This window comes from Amphibalanus amphitrite, unplaced genomic scaffold (genome assembly GCF_019059575.1).
Source record: "Amphibalanus amphitrite isolate SeventyFive unplaced genomic scaffold, NRLGWU_Aamphi_draft 000435F_arrow, whole genome shotgun sequence".
NCBI classification, from domain to species: domain Eukaryota; kingdom Metazoa; phylum Arthropoda; class Thecostraca; order Balanomorpha; family Balanidae; genus Amphibalanus; species Amphibalanus amphitrite.
The window spans coordinates 352,101-374,895 of record NW_024881929.1 but is presented as its reverse complement, the minus strand read 5'-3'; the positions used below and the strand labels follow the sequence as shown (position 1 = coordinate 374,895).

The 22,795-nt window shown below is 54.1% G+C and overlaps 1 protein-coding gene across 5 annotated transcripts in view; it reads right to left on the bottom strand.

Moving 5' to 3' along the window:
* Positions 1 to 266: 266 nt before the first annotated feature.
* The window catches only part of LOC122391398, a 58,194-nt gene continuing 35,665 nt past the window's right edge, over positions 267 to 22,795 (bottom strand). For 3 of the 5 annotated variants that reach the window (XM_043385250.1, XM_043385252.1, XM_043385251.1), the window contains exons 13-21: positions 10,839 to 10,974; positions 9,664 to 9,759; positions 7,581 to 9,356; positions 6,831 to 7,052; positions 5,424 to 5,557; positions 4,821 to 4,942; positions 4,071 to 4,289; positions 3,410 to 3,508; positions 267 to 930 (exon numbers count right to left, since the gene is read on the bottom strand). In XM_043385250.1, the coding sequence (XP_043241185.1) occupies positions 876 to 930; positions 3,410 to 3,508; positions 4,071 to 4,289; positions 4,821 to 4,942; positions 5,424 to 5,557; positions 6,831 to 7,052; positions 7,581 to 9,356; positions 9,664 to 9,759; positions 10,839 to 10,974 (2,859 nt within the window). In that variant the 3' untranslated portion in view covers positions 267 to 875. Of the gene's footprint in view, positions 931 to 2,731; positions 2,810 to 3,409; positions 3,509 to 4,070; positions 4,290 to 4,820; positions 4,943 to 5,423; positions 5,558 to 6,830; positions 7,053 to 7,580; positions 9,357 to 9,663; positions 9,760 to 10,838; positions 10,975 to 22,795 lie in introns of all 5 variants that reach the window. The other 2 variants (XR_006258340.1, XM_043385253.1) reach the window with 2 other exon arrangements.

The following is a 22,795-nucleotide window of genomic DNA, read 5'->3' as shown; positions in this document are numbered from 1 at the left end:
TGTTCAAACACCCCCCCCCCCCCAGCAGGGCGTGGAAATCCAGGACCCCCAGCCGGGCGCGGGTTAAAATGTGTGCGAGACTGTGATACGTGCTTGGGGAAAGGGGTGTGGTGAAACGAATTACGATCATTAGAGTTTAGACATTGGCATCACACACGTACATCTTATTTCGAACAGAATGTCGAGCTAAGAAATTCATGCGGCGCATGCCAGTTATCGATGTAGGCCTAGCAGATTGACACAATGGAAATAATTACAAAGCGTCGTTCACATCACACATGTATTTCAATTGTGATCCCTTTCTCTCATATTCTGCTGTTAAGGATAACGTACGAGAAGTACTACAAATGTTAACAATCGTTTAAATACCATCAAAATTAAGGCGACGTTGCATCCCCATAGGTACACTTCTCCACGATATTATATTGTTCACCTCTCATACGGCCTTGGTTCACATGTCCGCCCAGCCGCCGTTTCCGCGGTCATATTCGTCGCAAGCGGTACAGTAACAAACTCACTCACGTGACTTCACAGAGACAGCGCGTTCACACGGGCGACCCAAACACAAAAAATGGAATGCACATATCGCGTCTCGGCGACGGCTGTGATTCGCGTCACTACCGTCACAGCTGGGCAGAGGGAGGGATGGCGGTGTCTCGTTTGAGAACAATGTTTCAGAACCTCCCCGCCCCTCTCGGGCAGCCGGTATCAAATCGAAGTCTCCGGGATAGTTTCATCCCATTCCTCGCCAGTTCTCGCGACTAGACTGGTGCAGCATCATCCTGCCGCCGCAGTCCATACGGGCGGCGGCAGTACGGTGAACTGAAGCTTCTCCGTCCCGCTGACAGATCGCAGCAGTGAAGACGGCCCAGTGGTTAGCGTATGCCGAGTTGTTTCTTTCGTTCAGCGATCATCAGCTGGAAGTCTAGTCTGAAAAATGATTGGGCAGTGTCAATTACGGCTAAGATAGAACAACACACATGTCACGCGATGGATATTGAATAAAATTAATCTCACACTTGTGACTTGTGTTGAATTATCGGTGAAAGATGCGAGACAGGTGGGTGATGTCGCACTAAGCTGGCGGGGTGCGGCGGTGCTGGAGTGGGTAACAAAAAGCCGCTAAGGAAACAAAGCCAGTGTGGACATTCAACATAAATTTTGTGCAACTGTGGTAAGCCGAATCATATCAAAATAGAGCGACAACTTCTATGTCTTTAAAAGTTAAAAATACGACGACTTATAAAGAACGCTACGCGATGGTCGACAAACATTTAAAGTTGCAACGTTCAAATTAACTTAATGTTTCGTGAAATGACTACACATTTCCCATTACCCTAAACAGCTATAACATCGATATAAACACCGGCAACGACAAACACCTTCAGAATCCAGCATACAATGCAAAGAACGTCGTAACATCGGCCTCACCAAACACATCGTAACATAAAAAGCATCATGCATATGAACTGAATGCTGGTGGCGCATAGCATTTACACATGAACCACTGGGCGAATCGGCACACATCCTGCGGCCACCACAGTAACCACAGGAGCCACAGCGGGAGGTCGTTGGAACCATGCTCCTCGTGCAAGCCAGCTGTCTCGCCGCGCCACGGTGAGGGGAGGAACGCCGGAGCATGGGATCTGCAGTGGCCTGTGGGACGCCGACCTAGTGGCTGCCTTGGAGGCCGGTTGAGCTACCTACGCCACAGGGAGCCCCTTGGCTATGGTCCTCCGTCAGGAGGTCCCAAGGGGACAATCATCTGCAGTGGCCGAGGGCTGGGGTGACGTGAAAAATGATTGGAGGACTTAGAATCGAGCTGGCAGGCGGTACCTGTCCTGAGTGTCCTAGCATTTTCTAGTTCACTTATCGCAGCCGGCAGCGAATAAAAAGGTACCGAATTACATTTTTAAGAGTAACGCCATCCAAAGATGACGACAGGTGATTCGAATCTACCCAAGCCACAGTTCATTCGCAAATACGATAGCGCCTAGCAGCAGCATGCTAGTGACAGTGACATGTCAAACGATTGGCGGCGCGAATAATTCGATGTGTTGCTCGACGGGCTCCAGGGTTTAGTTTAGACGACAGGAAGCGCTACGTTTCACACATGCTCCACTCGATGCCCCAAAGATAAGGGTTACACACATTAATTACTGCTCGCTCATACTATGTAAAGGGAACGAAACAATTGGACCCCAACGTATTTTTGTTTTGTGGCACACTGTCATTTCGTTACTTTATTACGACGTTTTACGTCGGCCTCAGCGATCAGCCGAAACTGTAAGACGAATGAACATTTCCTTGACAGGCCAGGCGCGATATTCATGAAGCTCTCCGCACACCAACGCGATCTCCTCGCTCTTGAAACAGCGTCAATTTCGTGCAGCCCATCCTTCCGCGCCGTCAACTTGCGCGACCACTGCGCCACCCAGCGTCTGTCCGCGGCAGTTTGACATGCAGCCAGCGTCAACAGGTGGCGCCACCCGCCCCTGAGCGTCCCAGAACACACGGCGCTCGCGAGAGCGACACCTACCGGCCACGCAGTGGTAACACGAGCTGCCTCCGACGCATGCCAACAGCCATGCAAACGGGGTGGAGGCGGGCTCGGCCGCCCTGGGGAGGGGGTGACGGGGGGGGGGGGTCACTCGGTCACTCTCAGTTCCCGTGCGACTCGGACCGACATGCCACAGAGCCAGTTACCTCTACCGTCGGTGCGTGTCTTTACCTGCAGGCTCGCTTTTATCTCATCGTATCTTAGCGTGAAAGCAGAGAGAAGGGTTAGGTGTCTAATCGAGACTGGAACCTGGAAGGAAGAGTTAGGGGGTCCGACTGAGTAAATTGTTAGTAGACACCCGACTGGACAGACGCGGGAAGATCGGACAATTGATCGCGATACAGTCAGCTGCACATCCGAGAACTGGCCAGCTGAGCATAATCGACCCTGCCGAAGCAAACTCCCCAGGGATGAACACGGGACAACACTGGTGTTTACACTGGAACTTCACAAAATTCGAACAAACAGTTGTTAGAAGAATCGTACAACCCGCTTCCCATGTTCCCTGAGTATCAGTGTTACAAGATCTAAGAGGGATACAAGCCTCCGTGCGACTGCATTGAATGAATCACTGCAGTTGCATGACATCAATTTGTTACGAAAACCATGTCAATTACAGCTCACGCCATCCAGACAACGGACTAAAACAGTCACAGCCACTTCACTCAGATTCCCTGGGCAAGACTGAAGGACGGTGAATCTTGCCTTAAACGCTGCTCCACGGCTAATTTTAAGCCCCTGGCATAGTCCCACCCGCAAGCAGAAAACTCATCACAAGCTCTCCCCCTGCAGTCCCGCTGTGCCCCCATAGCACGCCCCCGCAGCTGTCACGTGACCGGCGCCACTCACTGTTTGACGCGGTCGGGGATGCACACGTGATCCATGGGCAGCAGCTGACTGAGCTCCATCAGACTGGCGACAAACCGCAGTTTGCGGCTGAACTTTGAACTGTGAAAATCGCGGGATTGGGGGGTGAGAAAGGCGGTTCAATCCACATACACAGTCGGTAGATATACGGTTAGCAATGCGCATCAACCAAAAGGACGCATTGTTGTTCGTGGGAAGTAAATGCGCAGTGCGCACGTAGGAACACCATGCAAGGCATCAATGTAATTGAAACATTAACTGCAACTTCCAATAATACAAAGTACTCAACACGGAAAGAGCCACTTTTTGTAAGAGCCCCGTCTCAAGTAGACCTCAGTAATATCTCAACTTCGCCACAAATCACGATAAGCTCGTGCCAGACTGATAATCCCGCCGGAATCGCTATCAGTAACGACCCACTGCCTCATAAATACAGGCACACGTCGTAATTCATTGAAGAAAACGGCAATGATCATCTCTATGGAATGTGAGATAGGCGAAGAACCATTGGTTGCACCCTAATTATTCGTTGCTGTAAGATTATCCAAGTCGCCACCACAAAATACCCGCTATCCCACTCACCATCTTATTTCGCTCTAATGGGTCCCACTCCCGTCCTATCCCGCCTCCCCAGCTAACACACCTGATGAAGGGCCTGGTCAGAGCCACGATGGTTTTCACCCAGAAGGTGGGGTGCACCAGGTAGAGCCCCTTGAGGTTCTTCCTCAGACGCCGGTCCACCATCTGGTAGCAGCGCTTCAGCCAGCCGAACGACGGCATACAGGAGCGCTGGGTGGCGCCGTGCAGGTAGATCAGGATGTAATCCTCGGCGATCAGCGAATCCAGCGTCGTCAGAACGTACCTGTTGGGTGCGGTGAGAGCCGTCAGACAGAGGGAGGGGTTAGAGAACGCCGAGAGGGGCAGAGCAGCAGGAGTAACGCCCGTGAGGCGATTGTAGGGGCATGAGAGACGCGCCGGCTGAAATTGGGCCACGTTCGGAGCGAATGATGAAAGTTTGTACCAGCTGCGACCCGGACAGGGCTGGGGGCTTTGAACAGTGACCCTGGATTTTATGACATTTTGTGGGAATGTGTACGTGATTGGCATGTTGGTATACGAACAGTACAGAATCCCGTGTCTTTGCTAATCCCCCAGACAGAAGAGAACCCAGACTGGCAGAAATCTAACTGATCCACCCTCCAGCACTGCATTCTCGTATGGACCTAGACCATTTGCAGTTAGCATCAGTTACCATTGCCGATCCTTGTACTAAATATCACCATCATGTGCGTCGTCAGCGTATGAATAATTTGCCAGAGTTTAGAGCTCAATTCCTTGACTTTCTTCAGAGCCAGCCAAGCCAATCACCCTATACCTTCGTCTCCGTACTCACAGGAAGAGGTTGTCCATGACGTACGAGTAGTCTCTCCGACTGCGGTCGGGCAGGTAGCAGGCGGAGAACACAATGATGGCCTGGTCACCCTCCAGGCCCAGGTACCCGCCGTGGGACAGCACCTGAGGAAATTGAGAGCGGGACACAGGTCAGAACTCGTCCTCCAGTCCCAGGTACCCGCCGTGTGACAGTACCTGAGGAAATTGAGAGCGGGGCACAGGTCAGCGGTTAACCTCTGTATCCGCCGTGGGACAGCACCAGGAGATGAGGGCGGGGCACATGTTTGTCAGCATTCCGGAGGCACACGGTCAGTGACAGCACACAGAGAACTGATAAAGATTGACTGAATGTACCAGGGACTTTCTCAGCGGCGAGATAGAACGCTCAGATTACAATAACGTTACATTGCTTCGGCATATCTTATCGACGATGTCATTTGGCAATAGCAGGACCGAGTTTTACTCCCCAGTCAAAAACCTTTCAAGCTTCAATGATACCCGAAAAACTACACTACGTGATACTCTTGCCGACGAATCGGTATTGTCTGGCTTCCTTCTCCTCTAACCCCTTCCAAAACACTGAGCTCCGTCACCCCTGTCTGACCTTTTTGTAGGGCTCGATGACCTTCATGTCTATCCGCCTCTCCAGGCCGGCCACGACACAGCTGCGCCACGCGCGCTCGTCGTTTATCTCCTCCCGGGCCGTGTACTCGGGTATTGGCTCCGCCGGCGGAAGACCTGAGCAGGGCAGACAGAGGGTCAGAGTGACTCGGGGGCAGGGGGAGGCCCACACGTCAGCGCAGTGTACTCGGGGATCGTATCTACCGGCGGCATACCTGACCCACAGAGAGGGATAGGGAGTGTCAGGGGCTGGGGGACCAGGGGATCACAATTCACTGGCTCACACAGTCGGCATTATTTATACTCTCGGATCGGCTCAGCAGGCGAAATTGACCAACAGAGGACTGGACGTCTCAGGGCTGGGTGCGTCACATACACCACAACTGCCAACTGTGCGGGGAAGTGTCCGAGAATGGGGAACATTTCGGTGGCTGAAGCAACAATAAAGCACGGCAGGACAAGACGCCGCAGGGATCGGGGGATGGGAGCATTGGCGACTTTAAAAACAGCGACAGACGCCAAGACTGAGTCAACGATGATGGTGGCAACCATGACCTGATGGAGATATTGGAGGTGACGAAAGCCGAATATTGACACGACATGAATAACATGGATAAAGACGAAAACATTACAATCTCGCGGCCTAAATATGCAGACGGCTCCACAGGGAACTCGCGTTGTTGGTATAGCCTCACGGTGATCGGTAACTGGTATGTGTTTGTTTACATTGATCGATGGCATTTCACGGTAGGGGGGCGCTTCCGAATCGTCTCCCGAGCGTTATACGCTAGCAAGAGACCGTTCAACGCACATCAAGCCCCATCTGCCTAATTACAGACGCAAACAGCATACATAATCGATGAGACCCGACAAGCCAATTGTGACGAGCGGACACAGCACAAAAGCAGAAAGTAGTGAAGCCAAGTGGCGCATTTCTAGAGAGCAGTCAACTGAAACATTGATAGTTCTAAATTTAGTGCTCGATTGCTGCACATCTGTTTTATTACACAGAGCCACGATGAGAACCGGACCTTACAATGGCTTACTAAAATTAATCCATGTCACGACTGGCTTAATACCAATTGGAACGGTCAATGGGATATTCGGTTCATTTATTCAGAATGAGAATAATTGTGTTTTAGACTGGGAGTTTCATTGTCTTCCTTCAATACAATTAAACGGTCTACACTCTACATTATTGCTAGTCATTTATCATGCCCTTTATCTCGCATAAATCACGAACTTCAAAAGTCGAAAATGAAATCATTTCCGTGATCCTGGCCTCCCTCCCCTCACCTCTCTCCTCTCCCTCCTCCAACTCACGCTCCATGATGCTGGCCTGGCCTGCCTCCCTCCCCTCACCCCTCTCCCTCCCCGGCCTCCAACTCACGCTCCAAGATGCTGGCCTCCAGTTCGTCGGGCGTCTCGATGTCGTCCGGAGTGAGTGTATCCAGCAGCTCGGATGTGGCGAGCGCCTCGGTCGGCGTGGCCGCCCCGTCATCCTCACTCTCCAGCTGACTCGAGCCCGACATGGTGTCCTGGTCGGCCAGCACGTCCGCCGAGACGCTGATCTTTTTGCGCCGGGGCGCCCCGCTCAGGGTGGACGGCCGGTCTAGGGGGGGGGGGGCGTAATTAGAGTGTGATGGGAGTTAGGCATCGTGGTGACTGGTGAGTGTGTGTCTATGAGCGAAAATGTTTTATTAGAGCGGGCACGCCATTTGCTTGTAGAAAATAGCAAACGTATATCACATCCCAACGGTCACACCTAAACCCCTTTAGGCTCATTTCATTAGAGCATTTAGGCAAAAACGTGAGTGAACTCACGAAAAAGCATAGACTAAAGCGGAGGTGCATGCCTTGTTGAAAAGGCCTCAGATAATGATATAAGTTAAGTCGGTACAGCCCATCAGTACTCAGGTCGGGGATGCCTGAACAGACCTGGCCACAGTGGTCAGCATCTCATCTCTAACAAATGAAGTATGGCTGTGCTTCGGCTAAACATTGTGACTGGAAACTGAGCATACCTCAGGCTTTACAACAGCACACGCTGCACAAGAAATATCGAAGACATGCCTATGATTATCACAAGCATGCATGATCCCACGTAAGTGTTCCTCGTCCACCGTCCGTGACACCTTACCTGGGGACGGCCTGGGACGACTATGAGGCTTTGGTGTTGACGGTGTCTCGGCGTCATCCTCCGGACCGAGGTTCTCTCTGCTCGCCTCGAGGTTCTCCCGGCTGGCCTCGAGGTTCTCCCGGCTGGCCTCGAGGTTCTCCCGGCTGGCCTCGAGGTTCTCCCGGCTGGCCTCGAGGTTCTCCCGGCTGGCCTCGAGGTTCTCCCGGCTCGCCTCGAGGTTCTCCCGGCTGGCCAGCCAGTCAGCAGTACCCGTCTCGCTAACTCCACTGTCGGCGTCCGCGGGTTTGCCGACCGGCTCTTCAAACGTACCGTCCCGCTCGGGCGTCTCCGAGTCGTCCAGACTGATTGTGGGCGCCACGATCCGTCTCTGCCCGGCCACCGGGCGCGCGTCACTCTCGGCAAAGAGCGCCTCCAGCGGCCGGTGGCCGCCGATTCGGCGCAGCGAGCCGCTCCTCCACAGCGGGCCCGGCGGAGGGGACGCCGCGTCGGCGCGAGACGGTGGCTCGGCCGGTAACGACGAGGGTCCGCAGCGGTCCGACGGAGCGGTCAACTCGTGATCCGAGGTCAGCTCAGCCGGGGGGAGGATCCTGCTGCGCGGGGAGGGGGCCGGAGAGGCGACCTCCGTCGCCTCGCTGGGGACGGGTGACACGGCGTCTGCGGACTGAGCCGCGGCAGCCGACACATCCACCACACTGGCGGACCTGTTCTCCGCGAACGACGGAGAGGGGGAGATGGAGGGCGAGGAAGAGTCCTCGGCCTGCTCGGCGCTCACCTCCGCCTGCACAGTGATGGTGTGCCGCGCGCTGGCCGGACTCGCCGAACCAGACGACGGACCGTCCGTGGTCACCGCCGCCGCCGCCGCCGGCCGTGACGGCGAGCCATGCTGCGACTCACTCATGGAACTGCGCAGCTCGGCCAGGATACCCTCACCCAGCAGCTGCGCGAACATCTCCGGGTGGTCCAGGATCTCCTGAATGTCCTCCTGGGTCAGGATGTCCTGCAGCCGACCGCTGATGGTATAAATGTCCTTCAGCTTCTCCTGGTCCAGACACTCGCGCACTTTCATGATGGTGCTGCTCATCTCGATGCTGAGCGGTTCGTCGCTGAACGGCGGCAGCGAGGCCGGCTGGTCGGTCGGCTCGCCGGGGGTTTTGGGAGTGGAGGCGCCGAGCACGGGCCCGAGGCTGGGAAGGTCATCGATGGCCACCTGCTCACCCTCCTCTTCCATCAGCTGCTCGATCTCCCGCAGGTCGTGGCCGAACCGGCCCGGACTGCCGGAGTCCCCTAGAGACGCCGCCGGCGCCACCAGCTTCCTCCTGATACTGCCGTGCCGCTCCAGCTCGCCCGCCCGCACCAGGTGCTCGATACGGTCAGCGTCCGGCTCAGAGACTGGCGTATCGCGCACACGGCGCCGGAAACTCTTCTGTCGCGACATGACTCCCTCGTGGGTTCCGGGCAGCGTGAAATCCTCGTAGTAGTCATCGTCGAGCGGCGTCAGGCTGAGCTGACTGAGCGACTCGGGTCCGCCACCGGCGTCGCCGCCCGGTGAGCCGTGGTGTCCGGGAGGCAGCTCGCCGAAACTGACCGAGCGCGGCCCGGACGAGTCGCCACCGCCGCTGAGGCCGTGCTCGAGCCGGTCTCGCACAGTGCGCCCGTCACCGGCGCGCCACAGCCGGGCCGGGTCGCTGCTGGCCGCCGGAGGAGTGCCGTTGGTGCTTCCCGGCGGCACGGGATCGCCGGACCCGTCAGTGGCCGCCGACATCGCCGCGGGGGAGTCTGCGTGGGGCAGGTCAGGTCAGAGAGACAGACTGGTAAGCCGGCGGTCCGCCTCTGCAGACTGGCTACAACAAGCAGGCCGTGAGGTTGACAAACAAACGGTTTACGGCGTGTGCAAACATTGCAAAACACATCACAGCCGGCGCGCAACGCAAAAAGATGATGCAAGACCACGCAAAAACATCGACAAAACAGCCATTGCAAGGCTTAACTAAGAGCATGCTCCGGCCATTCACAAGCTCGGCGTGACACAGATGCCGCCGCAGCGACTGGTATGAGGCTAGCTAACGACTCTCTCGATACTGACCCCGTCGCCGGATGGCTTCGGAGGAGGAGAGCGCCGACTTGAAGGTGGCTGTGTCGTCGTCGTACAGGCTGCCGTCCTCGACCGGACTGAGCGCCGCTGTGTGGACAGGCGGGGGTCGGTCAGACGGAGCGGGGTGTGGGGAGGAGTTAGGACGATATACGCAGCTGAGGGAGAGCTGAGAGGTAACTCCCCTGGCGTCTAGTCGTGTATGACTAAGTGATGACTAAGTATGACTATGGTATGACTAAGTGATGTTGAGAGGTCAACTGGGAGAGACGGTCAGACATGCGGAGACGGTATACCAGGGCGGGGAAATACTGGCATGCGGGCAGGGACGCAGTGCGGAGGTTGGACCGACGGAAAACGGCACACGCTCTTTGCAGACACATGAGCTGAGGCAGGCTGACGTATACGCACACAATATGACGTACACATGTCGTGATATAAGCATGTCGAGAGGACAGACCACAAACAGAGCCGTTTCTGCAAACGGGCGAGAGTGACGGGCCGCGGCGGGACATCCGGACCGGTCCAAATATTTAGCTCGGCTGGAGAAAGCGGCGCGCAAGTCCGGCGCACAGACACGAGATGCAGTCACGTCTTTGTGACACAACCAACACTGGGGCGGCAACGTGATGGCATGTGGTGAGAAATCGACCCACCGCACTGGGTATAAACACTGCGGGGACTGAGCACCTCTCAGAGTGGCACTGGAGGACACTGGACGCCGTGCAGTGACGGCAGTGCTGCGCCGAGGGCGTATGTGTTATGTCTGAAAACGCCCACTCTCGAGGAACTAATTGCCTCATAAAGCACAGAGCGCTGTTGTAATTGAAATAGCGAAGCTAAGCGGGTAAAATCCTCCAGAGAGGTATGCAATATGCTGGCACGACACACGCCAGCGGAATAATTTAGTGAGCTGACAGCGCTTAACCATGGGAATGAAAATACTGGGAGTGAAGGACTCCCAGGAACTGGTCAGCATAGAGCACTTACTGAGCATGAAACTCGCATTGGATTCACGAAACAGAGTGTAACGTGCCAGTCTATGTGAAACCTCAAACGTTCCTGTAGTTTCTGTAGTTATTACAACTCCCCATGAGACACTCACCGGCCCTGTACGCCGCCATATCGGACACTCATCGGTCCTATACCTCGTCCCACCGGACACTCACCGGCTCTGTATCCCGCCCCGGGCGACTGCGGGGCCGCCCTGTCCCCGTTCAGGCTACCGGTCGGGTCGCCGGCGGCGCCGGTCTGGGTCAGAGTCGCGGTACCCGAGCCCGTGCCGCGCTCCGTCCGCATCCTCCCCTGAAAACAAACAACGAAACGACTCAGTCTAGGGGGCCAACTTTACTTTATAGGTGAAGACACATTACACTATGGTATGGAGCTATGGTAATCATGAATAACTGATGAAGACTGCGCTTCCTACCAATTACAGCTCGTCAGGGTGGTGCATTTAATCGCAAATGTCTCAACTCGTGAACAATTTATCAAGAACGGTGATATACGACGCAAGAACGTTCCATGATTAATGGCTCTGGTGAAATTTATATGAAGCAGGGAGCCGAATTTCTTTGTAACCTCGGGGTCAGCCGGCGGGCGACACCAGACACCTTTCGCCGGCGCTAATGGACGGTCTGTGTGGAACGAAGGGACATATTTCTGCACATGAAATATGGACAACAGCCAGCAATATTGCGTGTTTTCAAACGAAAGGACGTCGGAATTCAGCAGACCGGTGGGAAAGAGATAGCCAGTAACATTAATTAGAACCTCCCAACGGTAAAAGTTAAACGTCCATCTGGAACCAGTAATAGACTGGGACCATCCGGCCCCAATCTGGTGAATAACACCGTGACACCGGTGACGGACACCATGACACCATCGTTGACACACGGGGCCCAAATAACGAGATTGGGGACAATGCCACGTCATCACTCGATAATGGACTCTAACGGTGACAACACAGCGCCGCAGTGTCGGCCGACCGGCCACGCCCAGCCGACCTGAGCCGGACAGATAGGCCGCTATCGTGGCTCACAGCTCACGGGCCGTGGTTTAGAACCCGGTGGGGCACCACCGTCGACCTGAGCAGACCTGTCTGTTTGGCTCGGAGCGCCGCCGCGGCAGGGGGCGGGAGCCGAGACCGACCCGCGCCGCGCGTCTGCTGTTGCCGCGTCAAATGCGCAGTTCGACAGCCCGGGAATCGACCTGTTCTGATTGCCCGGTGGCTGAGGGGTCGGCCGGAAACCACTCGCTTCCGGCCGGCACACAGAGGGCCGAGGAAAGGGGAGTGGAACGCGGATGCAGCGCGCGGCAAGGCGGCCACGCCGGAAAGGAATGATCAGGATAAATTGGCTATTGAGTCCATTATCGAATGACTGAAAGCGTTTCACTTGCACAGACCCACTCACCCACAGCTATAATAATATTAGGGGATTTCAACGCTGGAAATATATATCTTAATAGTACTAAACACAAGCATAGTGGCATCACAAACTTTGATCGCCAGCTCAACGACACTTTTAACATGCTAGACATGAAGCAACTCATATCACAGCCAACACGCATAACTGACAACGTCAGTAATCTGAGAGACTTAATTTTTACAAATAATACTGACATTATTCTACACAGTGACACGCTCTCAGCATTCTCAACTTTGGACCACCTTCCTGTAATCACATCACTGCGTACAACACACAGTTCATCAAACACTGACGTTACGTTTAAGACAATCTGGGACTATACGAGACTTGATGCTGATCTTTTTACCAGACTTCTTATAGACACGGACTGGGATCATATTATCGACAATGACGTAGATATAGCAGCGGAACAATTCACATCTGCCATCTTAAAAGCCGCCGAGACATCAATACCACATAAGAAGATACCAGTGAACCAGCGTAAAAAACCATGGGTGACATCAGATTTGATTAAACAAATAAGAAAGCGTGACAGACTCTTCAGACGGGCTAAACAGACTCAGACCACTTACGACTGGGAAAGATGGAAATATCAGCGTAACATCGTAACGGCGGTAAACAAACGACTAAGACAAACCCACATACAAAGCCAAGTTCAGAAACTCTTACAGCACAAACAAGACCCGCACAAGTACCACCAAACACTTCGCAAATTAACAGGTAAGACAGTTGACAGCATCATTCCACCGCTAGAAACGACTGACGGAAAAGTACTGACAGACGACTACGAAAAGGCGACATTGTTAAACGACTACTTTGCCAGTCAGGCAAAGCTCGACATTCCAAATTCGCACACCGTACCAATGGACAACATAGGACACACGCCGATTCCCACCCTCGGTACAATTGAGACAACTGAGAGAGAAGTTCTACGAATCTTAAACTCCCTTGACTCTAATAAATCCACTGGCCCGGACAAAATCCCAGTAAAAATATTAAAATTATGTGCACTCATCATAGCAGGCCCACTTTCGAAATTGTTTAATAAGTCTCTCGCGTCTGGAATTTATCCTTCAACGTTTAAACAGGCCAATGTGAAACCCATATATAAAAATAATGGATCACCATCTGATTATACCTGTTACCGACCCATCAGTCTTTTATCTTCCCTTTCAAAAGTTTTTGAAAAAATTGTCCACAAACGCATTTATGATCATTTAACAGAACACTTATTATTGACTGACAAACAGAGTGGATACCGGAAAAAGCACAGCACGGAACAACAATTACTTTATTTGACCCATAACATGCACAAATCACTCGACTCAGGACATGACTTCACAGTAATTTAACTGGACATATCAAAATATTTTGACAAGATCTGGCACCAAGGACTATTATACAAATGCAAACATGACTTTGGCATAACTAACTCACTGTTAAAATGGTTGACTTCCTACCTCAGTGACAGACGACAACGAGTGCAAATAAACAACACCTTTTCGAACCAACAAATTGTTAACGCTGGCTGTCCTCAAGGCTCTGTACTCGGACCTCTCTTAGCCTTAATGTATCTTGACGGAATTCAACAAAATATCGACAATGAAATTTTACTTTTCGCAGACGACACATCTCTCCACGCATCCCACTCAACGACAGACCTCCACGACGTAGAACTTTCACTTCAACGCGACCTTGACGAAATATATAAATATGGCAGAAAATGGGCAATTACATTCAACACAACAAAGACAGTCCAGCAAACATTTTCACGTAGAAATAATTTCACAGCACCACGTCTCACATTTGGTAGGAATCCCATACCCATTCATGAAAACCACACTCATCTGGGATTAACATTCTCCAATGACCTACATTTTCACCATCACATCAACAAAATTTGTAAAAAGGTCAACAAATCACTAAGCCCACTATATCCAATTGCACAGTACGTACCCAGGCCCATTCTCGACCAAATTTATAAGACGTATATCAGACCACACTTCGACTATTGCGACACAGTATACGACGGACATATCACGACACACGACGCCATGCGACTCGAGAGACTACAAAACAGAGCGGCAAGACTCGTGACAGCAACCTTATTTAGAACACCGACTGACAAGCTTTTACTCGACTTAGGGTGGGATAGACTATCGACAAGAAGACGCATGCATAGAATAACACTTTATCACACATTCAACAGTCACGAAGAGTACACACCACAATATATTAAAAATACAATGCCTCACACACGCGCTGAAAACACCGGACGAGTCTTAAGGAATGCCAGTACACATACAACAACACCTAGCCGGACCACTTCGTACCATAATTCATTTTTTCCATTAACAGCTAAACACTGGAATGATCTCCCCGAAACCATCCGATCCCTGCCACGAACATCCTTCAAAAAGACCATTTCTGAGCGGCTGGGGGTGACCAAGCCTCCGAAATTTTATGAAACTGGGTCTAAATTGGGAAATATTTTACACACAAGACTAAGAACCGGAATGAGTCACCTGAACTCTCATCTCTTCCAAATTCAAAAAAGTGAAACATCAATGTGTGCTTGTGGCTTTCCAAACGAGAACGTTCGGCATTATATCCTTGACTGTCCACTCTACGAACCACTAAGGCTAGAAATGTTTCAAACTATCTCTTATCAAATAGGTATTGAGCTAAATGAAATTTCTCCTAAGCAAAAACTTGACTTCCTTATTCACGGTGAAACTCTGGACGATGAGAGCGGCTGCGCGGTCGCACATCTCTTTCAAAAATTCATTTTATCATCAAACCGGTTTACAGAACACTAAATTCAACACCAAGATGCCACCTTGATCTAGGGTGTCAGGCTGCGGTTGGACGTGGCGCTCCGGGCTGACCGTGCGGTGGCTCGCGCACACTGCTTTACTGCTCGGTGTCTGTCGTGGCGGCGACAGCCAACTCGTATGCTTTGAGTTTTGCCTATCTAATGTTTTCTGTATGTTAAGTTCAGGATCTCATCTGGTATGTTTTTGTCTGTTTGTTTGTATTTTCTTCTTCCAGAGTGATGCTCAAACTCAAGCGCTTTGCGCTTTTGCATCCCTCTGCTGCATTCTTCCAGAATCTTTCTGTCTCTGATAATAAACATTGTGTGTGTGTGTGTGTGTGTGTGTGTGTGAGTATTGGCTGTCATTCCACTTGCCGGTATGCGTAATTTGCGCGGCGCATTGCTGAAACGCATTATTAGTCACGAACTTTCGCCTACTTCATACGCACACCTACGCAATGCGCACAGCGCATACCTCTCTATCGATCAGTCAGGAATATATGAAGTGAAGACGGCGAATACATTTCCTGCACTTCCAACACACGGACACTTACAATCCGATGGGGTTCATGGATTTCCGAGCCAAACTGAGTGAGTGGGTGTCAATTTTGAGGAAGGGGGACTGATATAATCTAGGGGGTAATGATGCATTTTCCCATCTAAGTTTGATGGTGTTTCTTGTTAATGACCGAAGGAAGAATGACCGGTTTCATTTTCTACTATTGAATTATAATGTAGGTATGTCACCAATTGCACTGACAAACTGATCATATACATCACGAAACCTATCATCTGAGATATGCATTTTTATAGATATTTGCCGCAGTACAGTCCTTGTTTATTCGGAAAGAGCCTAATGGGCGACGCTCCAACGTCCTCTCCTCAGTAGACAGTAGGGCGGCTAATTAATACGCACCAGGGGCTGACTAAGCATTTCTAAGTCTGACCGTGTAATAAGATAGCTAGCTCATAGCTGGTACTAGATAAGCGGCTCTTTCCGGTTAGCCGCTTTAGAAACGACATGCCAGTGCGTATTTAATAATCTGGAGAAAGTCGAGCTGTCTTGGGCAATTTCACACGAGCAGAATGCAGATTAAATTAAACGGTTTTGCAGCGTTCGCTGCCGGTAAGCTCCAAAGGCTTATGGGATAAATTGCCTGCTTCATAGAAGGTAGCTTTTAAAGGTCACTGTAGATAAAATAAATCATGAAAAAGGAACCTACCATGGTACATCAATTAATAAAAATAAAACGTCGTTATTTGGAAACAATCAAAGAACAGTCCCATTGCCGACAGGTATATTCCATAACGCAACATAACGTCATTGCGGCATTTGCATTGTGCAATTTGTGCATGCTCGGCTGATTTCCAAGAAGGTTCTGGCGCCCTTGGGTATAAATCGTGAAAGCCTGATTGAACCGTGTTCTGGCATATGATACAAATCTTGCCTAGGTGGGCCATGCCCTTTCTTATCTTGCCAACAACCCTGCAGGCTCTACTTGACCTTATGATTAGGAGTTAAGACGCTACAGAACGGGATAAGATGGGGTGGAGCACGACAGTGTGACAGAACACCTAGCTCTCCGCTTTAACAATAATTATCCAATGGCGAAATGACGAAGGCGAACAAATAAAAAACATGAGTTCATGACTGAGCGGCAATGTCACTCATTTTCGACTTCAATAACTGAACGACCGACCAGCAAAATGGCCTGGTCAAACTTCTTTTATAGTTAACAACGTCCCCAACTAAAAAAGCAAATAAAACACGATGAAAAGCGGTACCTATATACGACTGCATTGTCGCGAAACTGATTCCGATACCCAGTCGAGGATTATTTCACCAACACAAGCTACGCACTATAGAACCAAGTCCCACTCCACTCCACGGAAAACAGCCTCACGAACAGGCCATGGCCAGCACATGACTGCGTCGATGTGTGACTTTAGGGAGTGGTGGAGGCACAATAGGCCATCTGCCTCGTCAGACATGACTTCATCATAACGAGCTGATGGCGAGCTGGGACAGCACACCAAAGACCGGCCGCTGACGGCACAAAGAACCCCGGTGACGGAACGGTGGAGCGATGACGGCTCGCTTACGTGACCCCGGGGCCAGTCCGTCGGCGGCAGACGGCTCACTCAGACCGGCTGTGACGGGGTCACGTCAGCCAGACCGGGTCGTGAGAGCCGCACCGTCCGCGTTTCAGCCCGCCGCGGCCCGTTCTGTCCCGAGGTAGTGCAGAGTCGCGGCTGCAAGCTCCGGCTCCCGGGCCGGGCTGAGGCAGCTGCGGCTGATACGCCGTGACCGTGGTCGGCCGGTCAGTACCGGACCTGGACGGCCAGTTGGCACCGGAACCGGCCGGTCGACCGGGGCGGAATTGGCCCAGGGCCGAAGCAGGCCGGCCGGCATGAATGGCCGCTACTGGCCGTTCTCACGGAGCCGTGCTGGTATCGCCGGCGGCCGGGCCCGGCGGCGGCGTCATCGACCCGGTACCGGCGGCCGGCGGGCCAGCCGTGGTCCCAGCGGGCCAGCCGACAGGACCGGCGGTGGTCCCACAGGGCCGGCGGTGGTCCGTCGGGGGCAGCGGTGGTTCCACCGGCCGGCCGGGCACGGAGGATCGCCGCCACTGGCTCATCCCTGGCCACAACGCCACACCTTTCTTTCAAACATTAATCGTCGCATGCCCCTCCTTCCGTCCACCGTGCCTCCACCCCGTACCTTTAGTCTGTCCACCCTGCTAGGCCACTTCCGTTCATCCACGTTTCATGCCTTCCCTGTAACCACCTTACCCTATCTCAACATCCTACATGGCTTGCCGTCTGCCTACTTGCCCTCCGTCGGCCACCATGCCTTGCCGGTCACTGCCCGTCTCCGTCCGTATCTCTGAGTCCACACATCGACCGCCAGTCTCCCCGCCAGCCCGCCCGTCAGTCAGGCGGATGGCACGACGAGCGGGCCAGGGCGGAGCGCGGCCCGCCCACGAGGACATCGTGGGCGTCAGCCCCGGCCATTGTGTCCTGTCCTGTCCGGCACTGCCGCGCAGTGGGTCGAGTGTGTGCGTGGGACGGCGCGGGCGGTCCGCAGGGCTGAGGGAGATGGTAGCTGACGCGCATATTGCCAGCTGTGTGTCAAGTGGCATGAGCTGGGACAAGCACACGTTGGTCACCTTGACCAACAGTCGAGTAGAGAAGTCACAGACTGCCAACTCTACAACCATCAGCTGATGGGTCCGCGCAGTTGGCTATTACCGAAGGAAAACAAGTATTACCGAAGGAAAACAAGAGTTTGCCGGGAAGAATTCGATGTATGCAGCGTTGTAACGACCCCGAAAGCATCCAGGAAATATCCCTTAACCGCGATAAGATCGGCACATGGCAGAGACCGTAAATCGAAGCCCGAGCGGTGGATTCGCTGCCGTTATCGGGCGAAACCATGAAGCGAGCTCTGGCGTCATTTCTAGCGTTATTTCTGCGCCCATTTCTGGCGTCATCCCGCCTCGAGGCCGATCGAGACCCGATAGAGTGGCGGCCGGCTCCGCTCTGATCGAACTGCGAGCTGAGAAGCCTCCCAGCGACGATCCGGCGGCCGTCGGCGGCAGGGTCACGGGCTGGGTGAAAGGCCGGGCGCCGTGTCAGCTGGAGGAGCGGTGACCCCGCCGGACGGAGTGCCGCCAGAGGTCGGCACACTTTCACTGCTCCGCCGCCACCGCCGCCGGCCCGCCGCCGGGTTGTGTACACACTGCACATAGCTCGAATGATGACGGCGCGTATGTGCTGACCGCCACTGCCCTGCAGGCGCCGGCTACGGTCAGCGCCAGCGGCTTCTCCCCGTGAGGAACGGGCAAACAGCCGGAGCCGCGACCTTGAGCGCTGTTTGTTCAGCGGTTCAGGGCACGAGGCAAGGGCTCGATGCTGCGAAATCCGGGTGCACTTATATCAAGGTCAAGTAGTCCATTTGACTGCGCCATAAACGTATAATCATTCACAGTTAAATGTCTATATCTGGCTATGCCAACATAATTCTTCTATTCACAAACCATATCGCTCGCGAAGGTACCCACTCACCGAGTAGGTAATAGGTATACAGTTACCCGCTGTTCGATAATGCACCAGACGGCACGTTCCGCTGATATGTACTGAACTTGGCGACCACGACCGTGCAGATATCGAGCTCGAGGGCTCACGATCCTTATCGGCGAGCTAAGCCGCGGCTCAGGCACTCCCAGCCGCCGGCAGACGGCGGGGCCAGGCACGGTCAACACTCGGCTGGCGCTCTCTGAGTCAGTCAGAAGGCATTTCTGTCACCTTCTGCTGCTAAAACACCAGACCACAATTATGATCGACTCGGTGGTTGCGAGAAACGAAGGACAATGAATCCTCAGGAGAGGTGCTATTGAGGACCTGTGGAGACATGCTGACATTGATCCTGCCGGCATCTGACCTTGAGTTCGGCAGCAGTGAGCAGTAAGAACGAGGGCTATACTGAACAGCCCTGCAGCATTGACGCGGGGACAGCTCCTGTTGCCAGTGTTCGAATCGAGCCTTGCATTCACTAAGTAACGCATGGGTAAAAACTGATCTCACAGAGATAACACTAACAGCCACCTGCAGCACTTTGCTCATCGCACGACTACCAAAAAAATGCGCAGCCTGCAACGGCAGCTCCGAAACCGCAACCAGTCACATCGCACCGGGTATGTTCTCCCACACGGAACCATCACAGGAATCCAGGAATCCAGTCCAGTCCACAGCCGACTGGCACTGGCGCAATCACGGCCACGCTCCCTCCAATCCCCTCCCCCTCCCCAGGTGGGGCCGGTCAAACACGCCCGGGGCTTTATGGACAGACGGTCGGCCGGGGTTCTGAGAGACGGCCCGGTGACAGGAGACGAGTGAAGGACGAACTACAGCACCGGCGGCACCGGCAGCGGCAGGGGGCGGATACAGCGGGAACGGGGCTGGCCCAGCTGGCGACGGCATTGTGTCGCACAGACCGACGACATGCGAATTCAATTATAGCCGCCTCAGCCTTGAAAGGCCTCTCCGGTCGGAATGGCGTAGGGGAGTTTTTACATTTAATGTGGTCTACGACACTCGAAAACGGGTATTATGACTTATGATGAATACAGCTGTAAGAATCTTGGATGAACCTATACAAGTCTTTCTTACCTATATAAAATAACAAATGCTTACCAATTTAAGCCATAGGAGCCAACGTTTGAGGTAAAGGTGTGTAAAAAAGTGAAACTGCTTAATTGAAAGCATAAAATACGCATGGTAGCATATCCAGAACTTAGCAACGGTAAGTCGGTTTCTCCTAAAACAATATCGCCACTGCCTCGATGCCGGGCCGCGATATCATTGTGCGCTCCCGGCACCAGTGACCACAGGCAATCCCGCTCCATATGCGTGAGCCATTACCAGCCATTGCGGTATTGTGCCGGCCTTATCGGCTTCCAGCGACCGGAAACCGCCATCGTTCGGGCGCCGCGGCGGCGTCATCGCGGCGCCGCGGGCGTCAGCAGCGTCATCGGCAGCGGCTGGTTCGGCGGCGGGTTCCGGGCAGGAAATGACACCTGCTCGGCCCGCTTCCAGTCCCCACATTGCTGCGGCAGCCCTCTCGTACTGCGGAGGTCGACATGAGGCCCGGAGCAGCCTAATAAATCGGCCGAGGAAGGATGAGGGTAGACCTTGTCCCCGTCCGCACGTGACCTACATGTCCCTGTAGTCAGTACGAGCAAGAAAACCCCAATGAAATGTTCAGGACAGTCCACAACTCCTGCACCGGTCCGGGCCGCCCTGGGCGCCTTACGACAGCCCGCAATGACAGCTCGTTTTATCATTGTGAACTGGCCCGAGTGCCGAGGTTCCTAGTCAGTCGTGGAATAAGCTGGCGCAAACGGCTGCCAACACCGCGACTTTACAAACGACTCACCGGCGCCTGCCTGGCACCCGAGCGACAATGACCAAGCTAAGCAGCCGTGACTGGCACATACACCGGCTCCACAACACTGCGACTGACAGTGGGTAAGTGCAGGCCATAAACGGCGGCAGAATGACCGCAAACCACCCGACACACCCAGACGGCGCACCAGGAAAACGGCTACTGCGCCCGGCGGCCACCGCACTGCCCTGCCCGTACAATCACTAGCCAGGATTACACAGAGTCGCGGCGCGGACCACCGTTGCCATGCCGCCGGGCGGAGCACCGCGCGACGGCACGTCCTCATCCGTCACCGCCGCTCCGCTCCGGCGACAGGCGAGTGATCCGAACGGAGCCACCTGTGTGCCGCGCCGTCCGTCGGACACCGCACGAGCCGCTCGTCTCTCCGCCCCAGACGTCATCGATCTCCGCGGCCGCAGAGGGTCAGACGAGCGCCGGCCGGCCGAGCAGTACCATTAGACGGTAAGGACGCTGACTATCGGTCGTGGCCACCCATCAGACGGGCGGACGTCACAGAGGCGGGGTCCACAGCGCGTGATTATAGAGTGGACCGGGGAGGCGAATAGAGCTGCGAGCGAACGCTGCCCCGTTCGGTTCTCTCTTTATCAGCAGCTGGTCCGTCAGAGGCAACGCCAAATTGGCTCAGACAGATAGCCAATATCGCTGGTCCGAGAGTGGCTATTGAGCGCAAGCTGCGTCCCGCTGACCGACCAGTGAGCGGCTGTGGAGTGGACTGACAGCCCGCCGAGTGGAGTGTGCGGACTCCAGAAGAGTGCCCGCTGCGGTCGAGTGACGCCCGAGTGTCTGCTGAGTGTCCTGTCAGCTGAGAGACCACCGCGTAGCTCGGTTCGGCCATGTCCTCCTACGCGCTGCCGTTTGCCGGCCGGAACAAACAGGGGCGGACGGCGGACGGCGGACGGCGGACGGCGGACGGCGGGTAGGGCGGCGGGTCGGGGCGGCGGACCGTAGCAGAGTGGTTGTCGGACATGCCGACCCGCCCTCACCACCTCCCTCCGCGACAGGCGCCGAGGTGAATGGTTGCACATAACGCGGACAACGACACGGCACGCGGCTTCAACGAACACGGGGTGAGACAGGGCGAGACAGGGGCGAGGCTGGCGGGGGAGAGACAAAGGCGTGGGTGGAGCGGGGATTTAGCTGGGCGTGCAGCCCGTCGCTGTCGCCCGACCGTTGACCTTCATGTCACCTCCGGGTAGCCGCCCGACCGCGGCAGGTCGGCGCTATCGACACTGGGCGCCCGCTGCGCCGCGGGCGACTGTGGACGTCAGTGACGCCGCCAGCCGCTCTGTGGACAGATACTGCCGGCACGGCAACGATACCCGCTGCCTGATCGCAGCCCGATACGCCTCGCCTCGCCGCGGTTTCATGTTAAGGGTTGCTGACCGGATTTAAGCTATCATCTGATTGAATGTGTCAAACCCCGGCAAACCAGGATAGCGCTGGAGACAATCTGTATTCTGTGTCATTGACAAGTTTCCATGAGTTCTCCGCTTGGACCGCGTCCATTTGCTGCTAAGGCTGTTTGTGACAGGTCATCTGCGACAGAAAACCATACACATTTGCCATTCACCTCACTCCTAAAGCGAGCTCCGGCGGTGGAGCGCCGCCACGCGCCGCACATTGTCATCTTCCCGAATGTGAATACTGCAGCGACGCGGTCGACAACACGCGACAAACGGTGGCCTCAGCTCGGAGCGGTCGACCGGAGAGACAATTTTCCGCCCCGTGAATAAGTCACGAGAGCGGCCTTGGTGCTGCGGGCTGAGTCAGTTCCGTGAGCGCTGCGGGCAGCCGGGCACTCCGAACGAGCTTCGGTAGTTTGAACCTCTATTTCATGGATGACAGCTCGTAAAAGGGAACTACCAAAATATATCACAGATTAGCCTAAAAAAGACGTCTAAAGCAGCATACATG